The sequence below is a fragment of the Atheta coriaria genome, unplaced genomic scaffold (assembly GCF_025399875.1).
Source record: "Atheta coriaria isolate IRGN ID8LTWV9N9 unplaced genomic scaffold, Caltech_Dcor_3.1 hic_scaffold_6_pilon, whole genome shotgun sequence".
Lineage (NCBI taxonomy): Eukaryota > Metazoa > Arthropoda > Insecta > Coleoptera > Staphylinidae > Dalotia > Dalotia coriaria.
This window is the reverse complement of record NW_027045448.1, coordinates 4,680,505-4,695,195: the sequence shown is the minus strand read 5'-3', so window position 1 is coordinate 4,695,195 and position 14,691 is coordinate 4,680,505. Positions and strand designations below refer to the sequence as shown.

The window sequence follows — 14,691 nt, the reverse complement described above, 5'->3', positions numbered from 1 at the left end:
AACACGTGTTCTCTCAGCTCCAGGATTAGAAAATATACAATTCCAGTTTTTTTTAGTTTAAAAAATAAAGAAGAAAATGATTCAGCATTTTTTTTTGAACTTCGCACAGAAATTGTTAAAATGGTTTCCAGATTCGTTAAGATTCCGAAATTTAAGGATCATTTTTCGTCAACCAAATGAACTTGCGAAGAAAAACAAGCAGGACTTAAAGGACCCAATGAACATGCTGCAGAATATAACGAGCTACTGTAAAATAGAAGCTTAAATGATTTATTCCAAGAAAAGAAAAAGGAGAATGGCGAGTACCAGCTAAAAAAGGAGACCTGCAATCGCGGTAAGCAAACGACCAACTCGATAAACTAGAAGAAAAACAAAAATTGTATTAGCTATACACCCAGCGGAATCTCTAAACTCGCCTTAGTCACAGCGGAGTGAAAAATACAGCATTTAAATATCAAGACGACTTACCAGCAATATCCACCTAAAAAAGAAACTACGGGATCAATGGTTATATGATAGGGTTGTATTACAGTAAATATATTAATTTAGTTTAAGTTTTTTTTTTCATTGCTAGCATAAATATTTGATATTTCGTACAATTACTGTTACTCACATTACGAAACTTCTTGCAATCTGCAACCTGTATATGTTGATTTGATATTATTATATCTATTGCACCTCTCAATCGGTTGCACATCGTATTCAATATCTTCAAGGTTTCATTAGTTTCTCTTCAATATTATTTATCACAGCTAAAACTATAAAATATAATGTTCTCTTGTTTCAAGTCTTCGTTCAGTTTGTTTCAGTTTTAGTGTCCTCCCTTTAGCTTTTAATAATTTACGAATCATAGCATAAATTAATGAAAAACTATCTGTTAAATGACTTGGTAAAACTGCGCCGCACTTCGGATGAGTGAGTATACTTTAATATAAATAAATTTGAATAAAATTAAAATTGACTAAACCCGCACAAAAGTAATTTTCGGGCGCAAATTTTGACTGATGTAGAAACAAAAAATTACATAAAAACAAACACCGTTAGTCTCACTAATCAAATTTGGCCCATTGACTTTGCGTCTTCACCGACGTGTTCGAATCAAAGCTGCCAAACTCTGCGAATTTATCGAGGCCATACTTGGCGAGCAGTACTCGATCCTCGCTGTCATACGTGGAGCGTGCGCTAGACGATGAGACGCCATTTTGTCGCAGGCTGGGACTATCATAGTCATACAAAGGATTTGACATGCTCAGCGGCGCAATGCCGTCGTGTGCGATCACCGATGAGTTCGATAGCGACGTAGAGCTGTTGGACTTCAACGGATCGAATTCGTCCATGTCCGAGGAGGAGTCCAATCGGATGAGATCCTGCGTGTCGTCTTCAGCCTTCTATAAACGATAATTTACGCATGATTGCTGGTGCATGTGAATTGTGCGCACAATAGAAAATATGATGTGTAGATGGCGTAATGAAACGTGGGCGTAGCAATCAAACAAATAAAAGCGCCAACAAACCAATCAGCAAACCAAATAAACACAACAAAAAACAAAACCACATTACCTTCGTCCGATAGGGCGAAATGATTGGAGGTGTGAGTCGTACCACGTCGACGGTGTGCTGATTGGCGAGAAGGAAGACGGGCGTACCGTTCTCCCTCCCGCCCACCACAAAGGGCGTGGCGCCGAAAATGTCGTGCGAGCTGCGCACCGGCACCGGTGGCGGCGAGAAGACGTCATCGGGCGACTGCAGAAGATTCTGCGTGTCGGGTGGTTTGTGCGCGTGAAAGAGGCGTGTCGGGGGTGTGATCGCTGGCGCACTTGTGCGCGAGGAGGGAAATAGCCAACGGTCGGGACTGGTATTGTTGTTGGGGGTGGTGTGGTTTACGGTGGAATGTTTAAAGTTTTCGAGACTGCGCACAGGTTTCAGCTGCAAAACAAGTGGAAAAGAACACAAGTGCTAACGGAAACGTATTAACCAAAACAACGAAAAGCAAAATCGTAATGTAACCAAACTAAACAACCAAAATGAGAATTGTTAGCCACACCTGTCATTGATAAACCAAGTTCAACCAATCAACCAACAATAAAAATAAAACCGAAATAAAAGCCCAATATTCGCCCCATACTCACAGATCGGTCCACGGGAGGCGTTTCGTATTTGTTCTTAAGGTAGTCCTCCATCTCGTTGAAAAGATCCATCTGAGGAATGTGAATCGTGGGCGAGACGCTTCGCGATTGGTCGATGGTGTCGGGCGACATTGGACTCAGTGGACTATACGGCCTGAATACCACAAACAGGGAGGTTATGTGGCATTTGTGAATAAATTGCGTACTGACCTTTCGCTGCCGGTCGGATTACCGAAACCCAGCGAGCGACGCATTCCCGTGGGGGAATTGGGCGCCGATTGCGGCTTGCCGATTTTATCCACGCCATTTCGTAACTGGTGCGGACTCTGATTGTCCTTTAACTTCATCTTAAACTCTTTGTACGCGCCCTTCATTCCTTTACCGCCATCTTTAACCTAAAAATGCAAAAATTACATTATCAAACATCCCAACGGCCATTTTGTGCATGTTTTTCACATCACACAAAAAGTACTCACGGTTTTAACAGCCGATTTCACTGCAGGATTGGCCTGTGAATTAAAAACGTCACACACATTTAGTGCAAACAACACAGCAAACAAAACAAGTTATATTTTAAACTAAACAGAACATACCTTATCTTTAACGCTTTTAATAAACGCAGAACCTTCCTTTTTCATTGAGGACGCCCACTCACGATACTGTTGTTTTAATTTCGAGGATGATTTCTCTGAATACGAACAAACTTCCTGTTCGAATGCGTCCGAGAAACCTGTGCCATTGTTGACCATTTCCAGTCGTTCTTCGATGAACTAAACATGCAATAAATCAATAAAACGCAAGACAATAACTTTATTTGATTGGTACCTGCTGGAATATTTGTAAGTTCAGCATTTCTCTCAGAAACGGTTGTGAAGACAGCGGCCGCGTTTCAATAAAACTCTCCTTGTCAAAGTCCACCTTCTGACCGGGACGCATTTTCAACGCATCGCGATATCCACCAATCAGTTTCACCAATGCTTGCAGAAACGCTCGCGATACACCATCGCCCAGTAATAAATTTCTATTCTTTAATTGTTTCTTTAATGAACCTACGACGTCGCTAGGCAAATTGTTTAGATCATCGAATGGTGTTTCAATTTTATTGGTGTCTGCATCCAAGATGACAACTTCGCCGATTTCAGTTCTATTAACTTTCTGTAAACACAAACCATCATAATAAATTTCCCCAAAACAAAAAATTAAAATTTTTATGTTTAACCTTTAAGACTTCTTCTGGTACACCGATTAAAAACGGCATCGGCGCCAGCAAGTAATCCATAAGCGCCATGGGCAACACCGGAATGAAAATATGCTGCCATATCATCGGATAGATGACATCGTTGGCACTTTGCACGCACGCAGAAAGCCGCGTCAGTTTTCGCGACGTGATAATAATACGCCTCTCGTACAACATCGACGCGAAGATGACGATCATGTTGTTCGTGTCGATGGCGTTGTAGTATTCCGTAAGGTTGCGCTAGAAAACAAAAGCAACAAAACAAACGTAAGTAAAGTCAATTTCGTTTATAAATAGCCGCAAGGGTGGAAGTTATACATAGAATCGAGAATAAAAACACCGAACACAATCAAAGCGAGAGACAAACTTAGGTGTCGGACGCGATGCGTGGCGTGTAGCGAACAATGAACACGTCCGAAATGGAAATTAATGAGACGGCGAACTTACGTTTTCTGGTATGCTCGGAAGTTGGAACGGCTTCGGACTTTCGACCGTAAACGTCTGCAATAATGTGAGTTGTGTATTATTTACATGTAGTACAATAGGTATGGGTTGAAAAACAAAAGTTTACCGTAGGTATTTTGTAAGTTTAAAACATGTTTAAAAGAGAAATGCAAGTACATAGTACTTTGCGTTGATTGCAAATGGATGTAAATAGGTATTGAGTGTGTGTAAATGTGTAGGTGTTGAATTGTTTAAACAGGCACGTACACTACTTCCGCGATGAAATGGAACCGAAAACGGTTTTCCGGGATCGGCTAGTTTGTGTGCGTAGACGGCGACGAGGAATTCGCGCAGGTCGTCCGCGCGGGTGCTCTGCATCAGGAGGCCGATTTTGTCCAAGAACCTGCAATAAAAAGAGAAAAGTAGCAAAAGGTTTCACAACAAAGTTCAGGCATAATTTATTATTTAGTACTATATAAGTATAAGAATCCTGTTAATGCTTTTTAATAGTGTTACCAAAAAGAATGAGTCATTACAATAAAATTTCTTCTGGTTTGAGTACGTCAGCAGAAATGAATTTTATAGTGCAGCCAGAGTTCGCAGAATCGCCGCTGAAATCACGTTTCCATTTCGCGTTCACGATCGGCTGGTTCGGAGATTTGAATGATTTGAATGGCGAATGGCATTTTAAAGTGAGCTGCACGTGGCGTGATGCCGACTGTGAGTGATTGTCATTCGTGTTTTCCTGGTTTATTTGTTAGAGAAATAAAGAAAACGCGAAATAATGTGCAGGTTGGTCGGTGCGTAAAACAAACTATTCGAAAGTGAAAAGCACTCACTTTCATCAATTGCAGGTATTTGAGGAATATTTTCTTTCTTGTCATTTGCGCAAAATTTTGATTCTGTATAGTTTTAGCGAAAAATTTCTTAATAAAAAATAAAAAACTTCTTAATGCATAGTTCTTCAATAAATCTAAATTCAATATATTCATTAATTTTACTTAGGGTTTTCATAATTTTGAAATCAATAAAAATATAGCTATAAATTAATGATTGGCCTGTAGATAAACACGTTTTAAAAATGGGAAAACTAGAAAATCCACTGCCAACAATTCAGCGAGATGACAATATACCACAAATCGCATCTATACAAATAAAACCGGATTTTCCTGAAACCACAATATTCACTTGTCCATATAAAAAGAAAGTAAGCACGAAACAAAGTTGCGGCGCAATATTACGAAGCAAATATTCCCTTCATAGTTTATCCCTCAATACACTGCAAATATACCAATAATAAAAATGATAAAGATAACACCGGCACAAACAAACAAAATAAATGCTATTAACACAAAAACCTAATGCTGCAAGTATGTATATTATACCTCAATATTACACGTCAATATCTAATCAGATTAATTACAATCCGCAAATATGCGTCCCAGTTGGGCTGACGTGCCGATTTGAATAAAACATGCAAGCATTAAGTATGTATCAGTAACATTATCACTATCAGACTTTTTTTTCGTCCGGCCATGCACGCGTAACACGTACACAACAATATTACACCGCATGTATATAGTTTGTTGTATTTATTTTGGCGATGAATCACGACCAACCAACCATGTAAGAGCTCGATACGCAGAACATTATTTTAGTTTCATAGGAAAATAAAGTATTCACCGAAAAGAAACATAAAGATAATGTTGTTTCCAAGTTAAGAAATTCCGACAGGAATTCGACGAAAACGTGGCAGCGCGGGTGTACCTATATAGGACATCGTTACAAAGCAATTAGTGCTTGCTTTTGTGTGTCGATGGCGCACGTCTAATTAAAGGAAAACGGCGATCGAGGTTCATCGCACGCTTTCAGGAGATAATTACCTTTGTTAGGCGTGGAAAGAAATGTAACTAATAAGGAAAGGTTATATTAATTTAAGAACAGTAAACAAGAAGAGGAAAAAACAACTAATCGAAGATACTCAGTAATAATATTAGCATCATAGGATAATAACATAAATAACACACTTGAATCGATGCTTATTCATACATCAGCATAAAAATGACGTCGCAATAAAGTGTATGTAAATAATGTGTAATTGAGTAAATGTTGTAGGTATTAACTATTGCTATATACTACGATCATAAAATGATTATGGAGAAGCGATGACGTATCTAATTGCAATATTACTCCGAATCAATAATGCAATATTGTTTTATTTCGGCAAATATATATGTTTCTTTGATTTTTATTAAGTTAACGTAAACACTTAGTATATAATTAATTAATTGCATGATATAACGTGCTGTGTTACTCATACTTGATACTAGGTTTTGTCCGCCACTTCTTCTGCGAATTTTTTTAGTAAAAACTTAATTAATTTTTACTTTCTTGTTTCTTGGACCTAGAAAATGTCAATTCCATCACTAAAATTCGCAATTTTATTTAAAAAAAATGAGAAATGCTAATATTGTACCTTAGCGTCATCTCGGAATGAGAAATGCTAATATTGTACCTTAGCGTCATCTCGGATTTAATCATTTAGCTCTAACTATGATTGAATCTCCATATAAATTTTCATCCCTTATTTAACACCCTTGAAATCACAATTTCAGATATTGTACTACTTATTCTGCTATTCGAGACGGAGACGAATCTAACAAATCATTGATCATCAAAATCTACCTAACCGATCTTTAGTTATAAATGTTGTAACTAACTATGTTTTATATTATTTATTATAACTTTGTTTTGCGCCTAATAGGCATCTTCAACTATCAGTTGAAACAGTTTATAACATACAAATATATAAAATAACATTTTTAATTCAATTTTGGCGTTTGATCAAATATTTATATAAAAATATAATTTTACTCACTTGTAAAAAGCCTGATGCCATGGTAAATGACTGAGGACAACCAGCGCTGTTTCCGACTTCGAGTCGTGCCGGCAAAACCCAAACGTCCATTTCGATTCGATGTCTGTCAGCACGAAAGAGTAGTGTTGAATGTGAGTACTGCAAAAAAAATGAAATGACAACAATAACAAGACTATATTTTCCGCTTGCGTAAAATTAAACATTGTACGTATTGTATGTATTCAATATTGATTTCCAATAAACTCCATTCTCATCCACGTAATCAAGAGCGCGCGTACAAAGAAGTCAAGAAATAAGAAATTAATCGCGCACTAAAATAGAATTTTTATTTCGTCGAATAAAAAAGTTCAATTCACTTCACACTGGGAAGTTGTAACGATAAAAAGTAAAAAGATTTATTATGAAATGGCAAATGTAGAGAAATAATGCATTCGAGTAATCATTATTATGCGAGTTTCGTATTCAATGAGCTATGCACAATAAAATTACAATCTCAATCAGAAAGCGATCTTTGGATACACTATAATACTGAATAAGAATTGTGTTGGTTGCATTTGCTTTCCTTATGAGTCATTCAGTCATTCACTCAGTGAAAACGAGTGGGATTTATTACGAAATCGCACAAATAGTAAAAACGAAGTGTGCAAAAATACTTTTCAACTTTCCCTTGCGGATAAAAACAAAATTTAATTTCTAAAACACTCGGTATCTTTGATGCGAAGTCCCACAATCGTACTCTAGTTCGGGTTTTACTAAAGATGGACATACGTGCGTGTTTCCGTTCAGTGTTTCCATTTCCTATCACTAGCCGAACAATTTGGAATGGAAAGCTACGGCTATCAAGATGAACGGTGGGCGATTGCAGCTCAGGTCAAACACAGTAGCAAATGCGCTGTGAATGAACTATATTTAACTTTAAAACTAAAAGTTAATCGCGGACGCACGATTTATGGAACACAATATAAATACAAATTTCATCAGTTTTATTAAAAACGTTTAAAGCATCTTCTGCGACCTTATCTGCGTACTTTTTACTTAAAATTGAATTAATATTTGCTTTCTTATTTCCAGGACCTAGCACGCACAAATAATGCACTTTAACGCCATCTCTGATAAATTTATTAAACTATTAACAGGATAGGATCTCTATATCAGCTTTCATCCCTTATTTAACACACTTTAAACAACAATTTTTATATTTTAGTAGTTATTCTGCTATTCGGAGCCGGGACAAATTCAACACATCATTGATCATCAAAATCTGTCCAGCCGTTCTTGAGTTATAAATGTTGTAACTAACACAAAGTGTTTTGCACTTATATTTCCCAAAACATTGGAAGATACGAAACAATCTTCTATTATTTACTACAAAATTATTTATGCGAAATCGTTATTTTACTATCAGTTGCGCAATATGAAAACAAAAAACTCTTAGTCATTAATTAATTACTTAAAAACTATGCGTACTGCAATTATACTTGCATTAAAAGTAGATTCGTAATTAATTCCAACCTCTAACCGTAAAAATGTGTTAATCGGATTATTACATATAAACTAGTTAACCGGGCAAACGTTGTTTTGCCATATAAATTATTTCTAGTTTCTAGATAAATTTTAGTGTAGACAAAAAGTAACTTACTTATTATAAAAAATAGGGGTTGGTGATAAGAAACCAAAAATTTAGGGTTGTATGTATATTTTAATGCCACATTAAAAAATAAAACAAAAAATTTCGACCAAAATTTCAAAAATTAAGGGTGAACAACCCTTATCACTTAGAGATATGAAGTTACCGATTCTCAGACCTACTGAATACGCATATAAAAAATTTCTTTGAGCGGGAAGAAAAATGATTAAATTACTAAAATGGCTATAAAGAAATAGGGTTGGTGATAAAAACTAAAAATTTAGGGTTGTATGTATTTTTAATTCCACATTATAAAAAAATAAAAACAAAAGAATTTGTCCAAAATTTAAAAAAGTTAAGGGTGAACAACCCTTATCACTTAGGGGTATGAAAAATAGATGTTAGCCGATTCTCAGACCTACTGAATACGCATATAAAATTTGGTAAAATCGCTAAAGCCGTTTCGGAGGAGTATGGAAACAAACACTGTGACACGCAAATTTTATATATAAATAGATAAAGTTATAGAAAACATAAATCTTGACTTTGTAAAATTGTAGAAACTTGTTTACTTAGATAAAGTTTGAGTTTAACACGAAATAGATATCTGACTAAATTCTTAGAATGTGTAGTTCCGCTTTCCAGTAATTAATTAACAAACAATCGCGAATTGTTACAACTGACCAGCATTTTAACCGATTACAACTACTTTACAATCAGTAGTAACTGATAACACGATGTTTCATGACTCACACGGCATTGAAGCATAAAAAATGCAATCATTTTATTATTAACAGATAACTCCCACTCGTCTACTGGATTAATATTTTATCAAAGCATCGCAATAATTGCGCTAATATTGTTATTGCTCTCCTCTCCAACCAATAGCAATTAAATTAAAATCAATATATAACAATTCATAAAATTATTAAATTATGCTTTGATATAAATCGCTTTGTTGTTTTTAATAAATTAATCCGTTAATTGGCTAGTTTTGACTGCTGGTGAGTTTAATGCTGCCGTTTAATATTCCAGACAATGACCATTGCCATGTGCACGCGAGCGTGCTGCGTGCTGCGGCTGAGCACCGTGGCGCAAAAGTGATGGCGTTGTTAATAATTAAAAAGCACGTACAGCACGTAGCTGGGCTGATGAAATTGCCGCGTACATATCGGATACATCTACAAGAGCGGAGCGGGCCGCCGTGCATAACTGCGAACTGCGTATTGCTTGCGTATTAGATACTGCAGTGCCGAGTAGCAATGAAAACTTAAGTACGCACGATGACTATGAATCGGCAAGTACATACACAGAAACAAGACACAACCCGAAATGGACCACCAATGCAATTACACGCGTTGTGAATATTGAATATGTTATTACGGTACCTACGCATTAAACAAATATGTTTTTTTGTCTCTATCGCATGAATTGCACACTAAATACGCTTTAATGTTAATAACTTTATTTACAAATAAATACGAGTGACTAGTAGGGTAATATGACTAACTGCTTGTGTAAATAATAAAATAATATGGTCAGTGAACTTTTTTTAAAGCCACAATAATATCTATAAAAATAAAACCAAATTGACACATATGAAAGGCGGTAAATAATTTGGGATTTGGACAATATTTTTTGAAAGTTGTGGAAAACTAGTTTAAATGTAAGTCGAAAATAGTTCATCTGGAGGGGGAACATGTCACTCCGAAACAAAAAAAACGAAAATTTTGAAAAATAGAATAAAAAATAAAATAAAAACAACTACGTTCCTACAAAGTTCCCTCTTGAACTTTGACGCACAGGTGCGGCAAAAGTGCCAAATATTCAACTGTTTAAATCAGGACCTATATTTACCAAAATTAGCCTAGAAAATATACGTTAATTGGCAAAAGCAGTAAAATTTAAAAATATTAGACCACACATCAAAAAATGTAATGCGGACGGTTGGGGTCTGATTAAACACGTAACGCACTGCGCGCTGTCCCATTATACCTGTGGCCGACCCCAAAAAAGAAGTGGGGGTAAACAGAGTCGGCAGAGAGTAAGCTAAGTCACATGATACGCGATCCTAACGAAGTAAACGGCATTGGATACTCGCAAAAACTGTAACCATAGATCTTTAGTCCCAAAATTTTTACTTCCTTATTATTAAAATCAAACCCCGTAAACTCTTGCCCATCCTCTATAGGCGTTCCTTTCAATTTCACGCCCCTACAACTAACCTCTGCTCCTCCTTCACAACAATAAATTATTTCAGCAATTATTCCAAGGTAATAACTGCAGTCGTTATACGCCAACCGTACAACAACAACAATTACGCTGGAATTTCGTATCTCACATGCCGGTTCGATTAAAACTCGCCGCTGATGGCAGGTCGTGCGCTCTCAACAGATTTATAGTTATCACATGAATGAAGCAGTGCGGAATACTGCTGGTACAGGTACACTAATACGCGATTACATTCGCACACACATCATCATACACCTGAATAGGTAATTGTAGTTTTCGTGGGTTGTGTGAGCGCATTGTGGCGTGCTAGTGATGTGTAGTTTCACATCACAATGTTCTCAAATAACATTCCACATGCGTGGTTGACAGTCCGAGCCTGACATCATGCAAACTCAACTCGAAATGAAATGATGAAATTAATAATAAATTTGGAATTTAAATTCGAAGTGGAATAATAAAATTTGTGTTTATAAGGATCAGAGAAATAATTTTATTAGATTTAAAGTTAATTATGTTAATTAAACACGTGCCTCTGGAACTTTTCGTTCGAAATTTTAAATTATTATTATTACAACGTGTTGAAAACATAACCTACTTTGTTAAAATAGTTAATTAGTTTCTTCTCGCGCTTCTAACAAGGTGGTAACTATAGTCATGGTAACCTTACATAGTGTTAGAATAATGGGAAGTTACAGTTATTAATTAATTAACCGAAAACGTAGATAATTATAATTTTTTCAAAAGTAGTTTCTAGAATAAATATCACATTAACTAAATTGACGAATTTGTTTATAAATTTATTATGCAAATATAATAAATAAAATATAAATTAAATTAAATTTATAGAGAAATCAAATCAAAAAACAACTTGAATTAATTTTTAAATTAAAAAAATCGTGAAAATTAGAAAAATTTCAATTTTTAGCATTTTTAATCACATTTTTTGCCTTATTGCACTATGATATTTAATTATTTTATATTCTAATCTAATAGAGGATTTTCCAATCTATCATAATCTGCAATTCGTTGGATTCTAGCACTTTTAGTTTTCGAGATATTCGCAATTGTAAAAAATCGAATACGTTTGTCTCTTTAGTGTCGTTTCATTGATTTTGAAATCACGATTCTAAAGAAATTTTCACTTCAAAAAGTCACTTACTACTCTTCTACATTGTTATAAACGCAATTTAATAGCAAATTAGTAACTGAAGAAATAACCAATGTAAAATAATTGCTTCTTAAGCGATTAAGCACTCTAAAACTAAAACTATTGAACGTTTTCAAAGCCACACACGAGCGTTGCATATTGGTTTAACACTTTACATAAGAATTAATAGCTGTTTGAAATTTCAGACATGGAGAAACCGGAAATTAGCAGGTTTACAGCCTGTGAATGGTTGTAACATTAATTTTTCTACGCCACACTTCGTAAACTAACCCAAAAACAATCAACATTTAATTAAAACCGAATATTTTCTTAATTTTCGCATGGAATCTAACCAATTTCACTCTTAATAAATAAACAAATAATGTTATCAATCATCCTTCCTACATTTTCAAGTACTTAACTCAATAACAACTTAAAATTGCACTTGCAGCAAGTGCTAACTTTTCGCATGTATAATAAATTGCAAGCTTTTTTACTCACTTTTCGATTGTACACGGATAGGCGAACTTCGGCACCGACTTAAGCACCTCCTCGTCCTCGTAGTTGTCCGGAAACTGTTGTATAATCCATGCGTCTCTGTCCTTGCTCGGCGGCACAATTTCGCAGAAACACTCGAAGAAATGCGTCACATTTGTCCTGCGAACCATCACAAACCAAACGAATTACAATCCGCAAGAGACACTCGAGACTCAAGTGCACGAAATGCGAACGAAGCGAAAGTTGCCAACGATGCCAACTGTCACAACAAACCATTCAACAACACAGCACACACACACAAAGGATTATCTAACGAGCGGATAATGAAGCGTAATGGATAATGCATCATTGAATCAAATTAAATATGAATAGTTCAACTTAAACGGAGCGTGCAGTATATTGAAGCTACAAGAAACAAATCTCATCTCAACATTTTCGCGATGGTCATTTGTTTCTTTTATTCATAAAATGCTGATTTGTTTGCGTAATTTGATTGTTGGCGAAATTGATAGTCATATTGTGCGTAGTCGACAGCCACCTACCTAATTCTAGATAACATATTTCGCTGTTCTTTTGATCCCTCTCGCGTTATCTAGCTGCTCATCCTGTGCTCGCAGGCGTCGTAATCCACATTCGCATGTCGTCGATGGCACCACACGGAAATATTTATCACTTGAGTGCGCGCTGCAGCCGCTGCATTTTCCAGACGCACACGATGACTGCGGTGCCTGCGGTGGTTGTACGGTTATCAACAAACGGCCGTGATGCGGGAGTGCGACGTGCGACACGCCAACGCGAGCATCATATGCGAACTGAATGAAGGGAATCAAAAAACTAAAATCCGATCAGGAATCGCGCTGTCACTGCAGGACAAGTTGTCTAGGTTTGTGTATCCGCCGGTAGGTGACAGTACCATGCATTTGGTAACTTAAAATGAAAAGAAAACAAATTTAGAATATTTTACATATAAAACATTAAAAACTTTTTTTTTAAAGTATAAATAAAGATTTTGTTTAATTATATAATTGTAAATTGATTAATTTTCAAATAAATGTTTAAATACTGAAACTAAACTATGTGGGGACTTTTGGTTCCGTAGTAATTTTTAGGTTAGTAACAATCTCCCTACTTGACTTGCTTTATTTCATTTCTCACGTTTTTACCTTCAAAAAACCAAAACAGTCTATTAAAATAGTAAATTACAACGTAACTGAAAACCATGGCTGAAGAAGAGAATGTAAACGGCAATATAGACGAAGATTTACCCGACAACAATGAGAAATCACAGAAAAAGTCTGCCAAATATGATTCGGGAGCTGCCGATCTTGAAAAAGTCACAGATTATGCCGAAGAAAAAGAAATCTCCACGCAGAATTTTGCGGGCGCCATTTCCGCTATTGGTGATCAACGAAATAAAGAAGCACTGGAGAAGCAGGCACGCGAAAAAGAGCTGTTGAAGGTCTCAATCAAGAAGGAAGATGTTGACTTGATTGTCAGAGAAATGGAAATTTCGCGTACAATTGCTGAACGAACGCTGCGAGAGTATCATGGAAATGTTGTGAACGCGCTTATTGCATTAACCAACTAATATTAAGAATAAAGTCAATACATTTATAATGTTTTTGTTATCAATTCAACCTCTTTCAACGAATGAAACATTCTGTTATGAAAGGTTTCACTGCAAATGTGTATATTGGGTTGCATACCTTTCACATTATACAAACCAGTACCCAAATCCTAAGAATTTCTTTATTAGTACAATTTTTGTAACAAATACCTCTCTATATTCTAATGAATTCTTTATAAATATTGTCTATCCATCGGAGTCTTCTTCGCTTTCTTGCTCCTTGCCTTAGGGAACCATCTATGCTTGGTTGTGTGTGTAATATTCATCAATTCAAGCCTTGCAAGTTCAGGAGATTTCTTGTTGAAAATGTTGAGCAGCTCAGGAGACATTTGCGTTTTTAGCACGGTATCGCTTGCGCAATTGACTGACTCCGGCAGCGGTTTTGTGCACTCATAGGGAAATTCAGGTGCTTTGTGCCAGGCTATTATTGTACTCCCATCTTTGGTTCTTGCAAGTTGTGGCGCGCTCGGTGCTTGTTCCACTTTCGACGATAGATTTCTTGATAGAAACTTTAAATTTGTACAAATTGCACGCAGATTTATACGTGTTGCTAACATTTTTACTTAGTTTTCTAGATGTTTATGAAAGTTTATTTGTAACCTTACTTTTCTCTACTGTTCGCCGTGCTTCAAGTAACAGCAGATATACCGCAGGATATTAATGTCGGCAACCAACTTTACATAAAAAGAGACAGGATCGTATTTATTTGGTTTAAATTCGTAATAACAAGTTAAAAAGTACCTGTCTTCCTGCAAATTTTAGATAGGATGTATTAAATCTAATTAAAAGGGCCATTTTGTTGTCGTTTTGTGTTATATATTGAAAATTCAATTATTAGAGACTGAAAATCACAAAGAAGCAATGAAACACAGGTG

At 36.0% G+C, this 14,691-nt stretch overlaps 2 protein-coding genes across 4 annotated transcripts; one reads left to right on the top strand and one right to left on the bottom strand.

The window, feature by feature from the left end:
- Positions 1–544: 544 nt before the first annotated feature.
- On the bottom strand, positions 545–13,026 carry LOC135793896 (DENN domain-containing protein 1A). Of its 3 annotated transcripts, XM_065305011.1 has the most exons (13): positions 12,732–13,025; positions 12,193–12,348; positions 6,686–6,823; positions 4,075–4,210; positions 3,811–3,864; positions 3,346–3,603; positions 2,952–3,281; positions 2,720–2,896; positions 2,603–2,635; positions 2,337–2,521; positions 2,130–2,280; positions 1,561–1,926; positions 545–1,388 (listed from the first exon to the last, which is right to left on the bottom strand). In XM_065305011.1, exons 1-13 carry the CDS (start codon positions 12,746–12,748, stop codon positions 1,050–1,052), a joined length of 2,340 nt encoding a protein of 779 aa, XP_065161083.1. In that variant the 5' UTR covers positions 12,749–13,025; the 3' UTR covers positions 545–1,049. The 3 variants fall into 3 exon arrangements, with proteins under 3 accessions (XP_065161083.1, XP_065161084.1, XP_065161085.1); XM_065305012.1 differs by lacking the exon at positions 2,603–2,635 and having other exon boundaries at positions 12,732–13,026; XM_065305013.1 differs by lacking the exon at positions 1,561–1,926 and having other exon boundaries at positions 12,732–13,023.
- Positions 13,027–13,290: 264 nt separating this feature from the next.
- LOC135794202 (huntingtin-interacting protein K) lies at positions 13,291–13,806 on the top strand. The gene has a single exon (XM_065305400.1). The coding sequence runs from the start codon at positions 13,409–13,411 to the stop codon at positions 13,775–13,777; it is 369 nt and encodes a 122-aa protein (XP_065161472.1). The 5' UTR covers positions 13,291–13,408; the 3' UTR covers positions 13,778–13,806.
- The last annotated feature ends 885 nt before the right edge of the window (positions 13,807–14,691 follow it).

Coding starts and splice junctions, on each gene's coding strand:
- LOC135793896 (XM_065305011.1), bottom strand. Junction 2,636..2,719: donor TTAAAAGCGTTAAAGATAAG/GTATGTTCTGTT, acceptor TTTAATTCACAG/GCCAATCCTGCAGTGAAATC. Junction 2,522..2,602: donor TGAAATCGGCTGTTAAAACC/GTGAGTACTTTT, acceptor TTGCATTTTTAG/GTTAAAGATGGCGGTAAAGG.
- LOC135794202 (XM_065305400.1), top strand. CDS start 13,409: ATGGCTGAAGAAGAGAATGTAAACGGCAATATAGACGAAGATTTACCC.